Genomic DNA, 10,337 nt, shown 5'->3' with positions numbered 1-10,337 from the left:
AACAACATTCAAGAACTCAGTAAAGCTTTCAAAATATTTTAGGGTAGACATGTGGAGTACAACTCCAAATTTGACGTATCTGTGACAAAATACTGTCCAATGCATTTCCCAGTTTGTACCGCATGTTCCCATGTTTATTTGCAGGTGAACAGTTGATTTGCCTTTGCATGTGTTTGTGACATGTGTCACCGGTGGGGCATTATACGCTCATCCTTTCGCGATCACCTGGTATCACCACTATGTAATAGTGATTCAAAGTCACATTCTGATGATGCTCGGAATTGTAAATTCGAATCTGATTTTAGGAAAGATTGTTTGTGGCAGTGGGAAGGGTTTTGTCGCTTTTAATTACCTTTACACGTTCATTGCGCGCAGTCAACCTATTAATGCGGGTTCTCACGCAACAACCATGGGAAGCCAGCATTGTTTACTTCGCTGTGTATACGGGTGAGTGAACGGCTTGAAGGCGGAAGGTACACTCTGGACTGTTCTATGGTTATGTTACCTGCAGCCCGTCACACAGAGAGATAGACCTTGTGCTCACAGGTGAGATAAATGTACATGTAGATGCTTTGATACAAAGGAAGTACACATACTATGCAGTTTGTGCTATTTCTCCTATAGTTACCTGTGTCCAGATGATCGGAGATGACGGGTAGAATGGGGAAGGGGAGCGCTGGGGACAGGCAGGGTCAAATTGTCTGTGGTATATTTTGTGTGAAAGGTGTTCAGTGCTAAGAGTAACGTAGTATCCCAATTTCAATGGTTTACCCAGCATTGATCTATATACTATTGTAACTGATGGAGTAATGTGGCATCCCAATTTCCATGGTTTATCCAGCATTGATCTATATACTATTGTGACTGATGGAGTAATGTAGCATCCCAATTTCCATGGTTTATCCAGCATTGATCTATATACTATTGTGACTGATGGAGTAATGTGGCATCCCAATTTCCATGGTTTATCCAGCATTGATCTATATACTATTGTAACTAATGGAGTAATGTAGCATCCCAATTTCAATGGTATATCCAGCATTGATCTATATACTATTGTGACTGATGGAGTAATGTAGCATCCCAATTTCCATGGTTTATCCAGCATTGATCTATATACTATTGTAACTAATGGAGTAATGTAGCATCCCAATTTCAATGGCTTATCCAGCATTGATCTATATACAATTGTAACTAATGGAGTAATGTAGCATCCCAATTTCAATGCTTTATCCAGCATTGATCTATATACTATTGTGACTGATGGAGTAATGTAGCATCCCAATTTCAATGGTTTATATAATTATCAAGTACTGTTCCTGATACTTCTGCATGTGACAACACAAGTCCGTTTGTGGGTCCACAACATTTATTCTGATGGTATTTTGCAGGTACATCATAATCATGATCATGGTATCCAGTTAGTATCAGTCAGGCCTACCTCGACCAACCTCTCTCGCTGCTGCCCCAGGGTCAACTCCCGACCAATACAAAGCATTGCCCATTTTTCCCTAAGGAGCAATTCACGGTCAGGCTGCCATATGCCGCATGTGCGACACATGTATGGTCAGCCTGCAGAATGGCACACCCGATCCACGATTTAGTGGCTAACCGGCCTGTCTAACCAAACACGTTTATATATATACGTCTTTGTTCCAAGGGGCGGTCGGGTAGCCTAGTGGAAAGAGTTCGCTCGTCACGCCGAAGAACCGGGTTCGATTCCCGACATGGGTACAATGTGTTAAGCCCATTTCTGGTGTCCCCTGCCGTGATATTGCTGGGATATTGCTAAAAGCGGCGTAAAATCAAACTCACTCACTCACTTACTCACTCTTTCTTCCAACTTTATTTATAAGCAGCTGGCCCATACATTGACTATGTATTTTTAGTCATGGTAATAATAGTCAAGCTGCTGTTATCTGTTTTGTATTGTCTACACTGTGAATATTTATATAGATATATTTAACTTAACATAACTCCGGATATATAACATATAAACTCCCTTATAACACCTATGACCCAAATGTGTATAAAGAAATAAATGTAATCCAACACTCACAAGATAATGAAATGTGACTTATTTAAACCTGAAACCAAACCCTAAAATTTATAGCTGTTTAAAACCTATTTTGTCTCTTTGCAGGTATTTAGGTGAAGCAGCCCATAAGTTCGCCCTGTCCGAAGATTTTCAATTAACAAATTACAGATTTTATTTCAAACCAATCATCAATACAACAAAAGGTTAGTTCTAAATTTGCTATAGTTACTAGTTTGCTCTACCCCATTATAACGTTAACTGAGCACGGAGACGCAGGCGTTCTCAGTATAATATACAGTTCAGGACAAAACTGTGCTTTATAACATCACACGTGGGATAGAGCAAACATTATTTCTAAAATTAAATACGTTTATGTATTTAACGAGTGTTTGGACTTTTGAGTATTCAAAAAGTCCATATTAGTTTTCATTGTGCACTTTGAAGACGTTTTGTATAGCTAGGCCGGTGAGAGTCGTCCAAAAAACACTATAATGGTATCGTAGCTATGTTTTTGTTTGTTTGTTGTTTAACGCCACACTCAGCTCTGTATATAATTGGACCAGGGTAGAATAGGTCTTCAGCAACCCATACTTGCCGTAAAAGGCGACTATGGCTGTTGTAAAAGGCGACAAACGGGATCGGGTGGTCAGGCTCGCTGACTTGGTTGATGCGTATCATCGATCCCAATTGCGTGGATCGATCCTCATGATGTCAATCACTGGATTGTCTGGTCCAGACTCGATTATTTACAGACCGCCGTCGTGTAGCTGGAATATTGCTGAGTGCGGCTTTAAACAACATATTACAAACGAAATGTCAATAATCGAGTCTGGATCAGATCTTAATCATGGCTGTAACGCCACCGAAACACTCTGTACTGTCTCCCTGATGCTGGTAATATATAATTATTTGATACGTGACTATTCCATTGGAGACTTTCTGTTGAAATGGCAAATATTTACAACATTACTTAAAAGTGAATACATTATTTCATTTAGTACAGTGTACCTGGGATGTATAAATACCAACCAGTGAGCATCACAAGCAGATAAAGAAGCTATTTGTGTAATGACTAAAATGTATAACCTCTTGTTGAAAGACGTTAGATTAACACAAAAACGACAGCACGTAACAGAGATGTACACAAGAACGAGAATAAAGTAGGTTATGTGTCGCCATAAACTTCGCAAGGAAACATAAAAAATAGGTTTTCTCGCCTGAGAGTTTCAACATGCATGATGACAGTCTTACAATAGGAAATGTGTCAATAGAAAGTTTTGTCCAGGATGTTCAAAGGCAGCGTGAAATGTCGTGACCAGTGCCCTGTGACTGACAGGACTGACTGAGACTTTGAAGATACGTTTACGTGTGTTGATTATGTATGTGCCTGAAGCTAGGTATGGGAATAGTGTTTGTGTAGAAAATCTCAAAAGACGGCGTTTGACTAATGGACTTGTTTTTCGAATGTCGGTTCCTCACTCTGAAGGGAATCTTATTTGTCAAAGACCGATTCAGATCACAGATTCCTTAAGTATTTACATTCAGGATTTCACATTGTTTGCGTTTTGTTTACTGGTTAAACTTGGGTGAAAGCGTATAAGGATACGTTCACAAAAGTGTTCATAGTTTGTTATTTAGTGGTCTTGGTCAAGTGAAGCTTTGCACAATTTAGAGAACGGGTTTACTGGTGGACCTGGAGAGTGTTTCGGTGGTAGGTATGCGAGTATCACATGTGGTACCTCATCCAAAAGGTCTGGAGACTGCTAATCTGGAACCTGGACGACAATGATCATAAAGATCCTGGTAATACCCAATAACATTGTCAAGTGATGAAAGTAGGTTTTTTGTCATGTCCGTTATATGTTTTCATTGCCTAGTAGCAATGTCTTTGACAGAGGCACACTCGTCCGAAAGTTGCTCGCGCCACGTCAGTCTGTGAAACGCGTGTCCCCATGACAAAGATTTTTAATTCCTTGTTGATTTCAATTGTGGCATGCCAAGAATCAGTTGCATCATACATGGAAACGGTGTTCAGATAAGAATTTGTCTCCTCGTTACCCACGTTTTGCTGTGGGTCTTAATCTACCCAGAGTCAAAAGACTGTGGTAAATTTCGTTTGAAAGGTGTTCACTTCATATGTTTTACTGTCCCGATTTTGCACCAAGATAAAATGTATACCGTGCGAATCCATCTTTAAACTTAATGTTATGAAGTGAAGCCAACCACCTGTACACACACACACACACACACACACACACACACCCCCAACACGCACGCACGCACGCACGCACGCACGCACGCATGCACCTGCACCTGCAAAGAAGTTTAGCGTTAAGTCATTTATACTGTGATAACAATACAACATGTACATAGTTACGATAATAGCCTCATACCCAACTATTAGTCCGGTCCAAACTGGGAGAAACAAAAGGATCGCCTGTGAACTGGGAGAAACAAAATGGTCGCCTGTGTAAAATGGGTCTGAAAACTAATTCATATAATTAGTGAACACACATTGACTGAAATTGAATGTATTGTCATTCATTTCAAAGTTTATTACAAAAAAGGCAATAGGTCAAGGGTACCCCATAGCATCATAGCAGGCGAAGTGAGTACTATATATGTATTACTGCACACTTTCCAGACACCGAGCCTAACCACCGATCCATTTAGTCGCCTCTTACACAAGTGTACTTGTATGTTGCTTGGGACCTATTTTGACCCTGAATCCCACAGGGCTCCATGAGGGTCATTCTAGTTATTGGTAGACATGATATGAAGGTCATCGGGACACTGTTGGTGGAATAGTTTGAATACTTTAATGTTAATGTCTGAGGTTGGTGTAGGGCATCAATGACCAAGACAGGTCTCCAGCAAAGACACTTTAATATGTCTGACATGCACAACTAACAATCTAGTCAAGTCAACCTGCATGAGGCAACACTGTGGGGTAATGGATATGGTCCACCGTATATTGTATGGGACCTTTGGAGTTTTGTTGACGATTAATCAGTAGCGTCGAGTGTTCTTTTCCTATGTTTCGTTGTTTCCAGCTGCCGGGATCCCATTTGAAGAAAAAAAGTAGTCAAATATCCATTCTGTTGCAAGGATATTAATGCAAATTTGCCCTTTATGCCCAATAGAGTCTGTTTCGGCGGATAATTGAGCCTGGTTATTCTCTTGCATTGACGTTTTTGTTTTTACTTGAACTGGTTCGATGATTCTGCTGGTTGAATGAAGCTGAAGCTTCAACATTAGCTCAGTAGCATTTTTCTGTGAGGAGTCTACTACAAAAGAAATGTATGGGCCGAAACCTTCAAACTACACACACACACACACACACACACACACACACACACACAGAATCCCTGCACGTGTGCACAGAAGACGTATTTTTTGTAGTTTTAACAGCAATACAGCTGTGAGGTGTCAAGCAATAAATACATTTTTTATGCCTATAGTGTGAATAACAGGTGCCCTTGGTTGCGCAGGACATGCTTACCTCTTTCGCAAACTCCTGGTGTCATCACCTTTACGTCAAATGGAATCTGTTTCAGCTCATACTCATGCATTGCTTACATACATAATTCTTTCATTAATATTTCTGAATCATAATTCGTCTTTTTGTATTCCTTAATAAATCTATGTGACATTAACAATATCAAAATTCCCTTCCAGATCATCATGTTTAAGGTGGTGATAATCCTCCTGACGCTGAGTTATTGTCGAGGGAAGAAGCATGCATGTGTTCTTCATAATGACCAACAATGTGGTTTATTTGCTGATTGCAAAGGGGGACAATTGCAACACATTCCAAATGATCTGCCATGTAATATAGCCGCAGTTGACATAAGTGGAAATAATCTAACCAGTCTGAGCAATAGCACATTTCAAAAGTTCCCGAATTTGACTTATTTAAATCTTACTTCAAACTCACTCTCACAAATCGAGTCTGATGTGTTCAGGGGCTTGTTTAATCTGACAGTGTTGTTACTTGCCCAAAACAAACTCGATGACTCCTTCCCTGATGACATTTTCCGTGACCTTAAGAACTTGCATACATTAAATCTTGAGAAAAATGGTGTTTCACAGCCTATATTTAGACTTAATTCCAGAACCCGTTTTAGGCTCCGGATTCTTCAAACTCCAATTTAAAAGTTCTCCAAATGGACTCACGTTTTGTATAATTCAAATTCTCTCTCAAAAATCAAGCCAGGTTCGTCAGAGGCTTGTTTAATTTACCAGCCAAGAACAAACTCGATGACTCCTTCCTTGGTGACATATTCCGTGACCTTAAGAACTTGCATATATTAAATTTTGAAAAGAATGATTTGACGTCATATCTTGATCGACATAAATCGAGGATCCAAACTCGCTAATTTAAAAGTTCTCCAAATGGACACACGTTTAGTCTATGGAGGAGATTGTTCAATCAAAAAACCTTTAAAATACAACCTTCCAGAGAAACCAAGCTATTTCAACTATCTCATAATGGAGTAGGAATTCCTCTATCCCTTTGTAGGCAGGAACATGAGTAGGATTTGGCTTAATGGGACAAGTACTATTTCAGTCCAACACAAGGAAGACATTGATGACGATATGCTAACATAAAAGAACACGAAGTATTTAACACAAATATATATGTCGGAGTTATCACTGAGACGAAATGGTATACACTTGATTGAAACTGGTTCTATCAATGAAGATCCTTTCAGGGGTGCATTGAAATGCTTGATGTGTCTAAAAACTTTCAGGTTGGTGATGGTGCTTTTTTTCATAATACTGTCTAGGTTTTTCCCGTTAAGTATCTTGATCTCAGCTGCCAGCGACTAGTATATGGCATACCAAAACACACAACTATTTTACAATACAGATAACCTAAAGACCTTTCGTTTGGGATATAACAACATACATTTCAAATATGTACATGGTTTGGAACATGTAAATCACGTTTGCTTATCAGGGAGTGACATTGGTAATATAAGATACCTTTTTTCCAATCATTCTCAAATGTCAGAAGCTATCTTTGAGAAATCTGCAATTTACAAAATGCTAACAACTCAACAACAAACTTTGATAGTTTTTGAATGCTTAAAGAAAGATTAAATTAGATTCAAGCAATAAGTATGAGTCAGGATGAGATAAAATATGTATTTCGTTTTCTAAAAATTTTATTTATACTTTCCCTGAAGTTTTACTTTTCTTGACTCATTTGCATGAGCACCCACCTGGCCTCCCCTCTTCACCAGAGAGAGAGACATAAGCGGGGGGGGGGATCTAAAATACAAGATCCATATACTTATTTGTGGCAGGCAATTTCATTTTTTTGAACACGCTGAAATATAACTTGATTCAAGAATTTTCGGGAAAATTAGTTTTACTTACCCACCCTTTCCCGAGAAGCGCCGGTCCCTTAGGTGTTACCATAATATTTCTATGTCATAAGACAGTAAGTTTTGTGATGATCATGCGTTCTTTTGTTTCAGACATAATGCTGAGGGCGCTGCTTGTTTTGCTGACAGTGAAACTGTGTGAAGGAAATGAACAGTCGTGTGGCTTGTATTTTGACAAACAATATGGAGGCTTCTTTGCTGACTGTACAGGAAGAAAACTCCAACAGGTTCCAAACTACCTTCCGGGAAACATAACAGCCCTGGATATCAGTGGGAATGATCTGACAATAGTCCAAAATAACACATTTTACAAATATAACAAGCTCATTTATCTGAACATGAACATGAACCTTTTGTCAAAGTTTGAGCCACGGGCATTTAGTGGCTTGTTCAATCTTACCACTCTCCTTCTTGCCCGAAACAAATTAAGAGACGACAAAATGTCTTTCCCAGATGAACTTTTCCAAGGCCTTATGAGTTTACAAACTCTTAATATTGAACAGAATGAAATGTCCTCATATCCAGATTGGGTGTTTCTTCCTCTCGTCAACCTCCACAGTCTGTACATTGACTCAGTTCCTGCTCCTTTGTTTGGTCCAGGATTCTCCAAACTAGCAAATCTGAAATTGCTACAGATGGATTCACGGTTTCTGTATGGAGGAACATGTTCAACCACACAACTCACAAATGAAACATTTCAGAGTTTAAATGAAACCAAACTTGAAGTTTTGATTTTAAACTTGTGCTCAGATTTATCACACTGCGAGTCTGGCGTTTTAGAGCCACTAATATTTCTAAAACATTTGGAACTTACCCATAATCGAATAGGAATTCACAATGTTTTGCATCTTCTCCACCCCTTCGCAAAGCAGAATATGAAAAGAATTTTTTTCAATCATACACAGAAGTTCCAAATGCAAGATGAAAAAGACATTGTCGATAGAGTCCTAACTAAACAAAGTATGCGTTATTTGACCAAAATATGTGTCACTGAAGTATCTTTGAGAAGTAACCAGTTATATCTGATTGAATTTCCATCTATATACCAAGATCCTTTTGAAGGATGTTTGAAAAAGATTGATTTGTCTGACAACTATATTATTGGGGATGTAGGTATATTTTTTTTCTTCTTCAGATTTACTGAACTTGAATATTTGGATGTCAGCTTTCAAAGACAGGATGATGACTTTCAAAGATCTTCAGCATTAAATGGAAACTCTTCTATAGCAGTCACGTTGCCCCAAAACCTTATTTATTTCGGTTTTTCTGGTTCCATCGCACATGCCAATAGTGTCCAAGAAATCATTTTTCAAAACACACACAAACTTGAAACTGTAATGTTTGCTTCTAACTTGCTTTCTGGTTTAATGAAAGTGAGGGGGTTGGAAACTGTCAGCAATGTTGATTTATCAGGAAATAAGTTTGACAATGTGTTTGATTTTCACTCATTTGCAAACGCAAAGCGGTTATCTTTACGAAATTGCAAATTACATTTTCCCCCTGAACCCTTCAGTGCACACAGCATATTCAGTGTTATGAAATCTGTGGAATATTTGGATGTCTCTATGAATCAGCTCCGATTTATACAACTACTACTACTTTCAGATACAATCGTTCATCTAAATCTCTCTCATAATGAGTTTGAATCCATTCCCATTGAAACACTTGATTATCCACGCCTTATCCATATCGATTTGTCATTCAACCTCATTGGATATCTGGATAAAGATACCAGATCGAAACTCGACTTGTCAGCTGAAAAGAACAACCTCAAACTTATTGTACAAGGAAACACCTTTTCGTGTAGCTGTGAAAATCTAGACTTCATTCTTTGGTTGATGGATACACCAGTGATTTACGAGTCTGACAGGAACTTCGCTTGCCTTCTGTACAATGGCACTCTGACGAGAACCGTTGATGTGGCCCACAATTATAAAAGTCTAAATCACTACTGTACAGGCAAATTGACCCTCAGTCTATCAGTCACATTTATGGTGGTAATATTTACTTCCATTTCTGCATCATACATGGTTTCCAAGAATCCAATACGATATCGTAATGCTTTGATGAGAATATTTGGATTAGGAATCAAATATTTAACACCAAAAGATTTTGCTTTCACCTTCTATATCGGATATTGTGACGCTGACATCCCTTTTGTCTATAGGAAACTGCGACCAGCATTGGAACTGTGTAATTCCCCCGTCCGTCTCTTCCTGAAGGATCGGGATGTTCTTCCGGGGGTTGTTATCGCCGACGGTATCATTTGCGGTATCACTAACAGTTGGAAGTCTGTCCTGGTGATTTCAGATGACTTTCTTGAAGATCTTTCTCAGTGGTCACAGTTTACTCTTGATGCAGCCCTGTACTCCTTATCGGATCTGATTCCTAGCCGGATTATTGTGCTACTTGTGGGCGCCGTGCAGGTTGAGGATCTCCCCGAGAGTCTGCTGAATGTGGTGGAAGAGGAGTGCATACTACGTGTTGAGGATTACCAGGATGGGGATGAGACTCTGTGGAAGGATCTGAGAAAAACTGCTGGTGTCTGATAAGGTCGGTCAAACGTCTTCATTGCAGCAACTCAATGGATGGTAGGGAAAGGTCTCAACTGGTTGGGGACAAGCTGCCCTATTGTAGTATCCCGGTGGTTGCCATTCTGTGTGCACATTTTCATATTTTTGAAATGTCAGATGACTTGGCATCAGTGACAAATCTCTCAGATTTGCCAAAAGTATTGTGATCTGAATCTTAAACAATGTTTGACATTGTGCATTTATTTTAAATTGATTGTTAAGAAAAAATGTCTGCATAAACATTAAGTGTCATCAATACACATACTCGTTTAACTTACATCTGAACTTATACATTTTTCACATCCTTTGATTTCTATCTTTTCCAATGTTTTG

At 39.0% G+C, this 10,337-nt stretch overlaps 1 protein-coding gene across 1 annotated transcript; it reads left to right on the top strand.

The window, feature by feature from the left end:
* Positions 1-532: 532 nt before the first annotated feature.
* LOC139475776 (toll-like receptor 4) lies at positions 533-9,980 on the top strand. Its single transcript, XM_071258983.1, has 3 exons — positions 533-546; positions 2,144-2,241; positions 7,525-9,980. Exon 3 carries the CDS (start codon positions 7,530-7,532, stop codon positions 9,978-9,980), a length of 2,451 nt encoding a protein of 816 aa, XP_071115084.1. The 5' UTR covers positions 533-546; positions 2,144-2,241; positions 7,525-7,529.
* The last annotated feature ends 357 nt before the right edge of the window (positions 9,981-10,337 follow it).

The sequence above is a fragment of the Haliotis cracherodii genome, unplaced genomic scaffold, assembly GCF_022045235.1.
Source record: "Haliotis cracherodii isolate W230 unplaced genomic scaffold, xgHalCrac1.p SCAF_3, whole genome shotgun sequence".
Lineage (NCBI taxonomy): Eukaryota > Metazoa > Mollusca > Gastropoda > Lepetellida > Haliotidae > Haliotis > Haliotis cracherodii.
The sequence above is the reverse complement of the archived record's forward strand: the minus strand, read 5'-3'. Positions and strand labels throughout refer to the sequence as shown.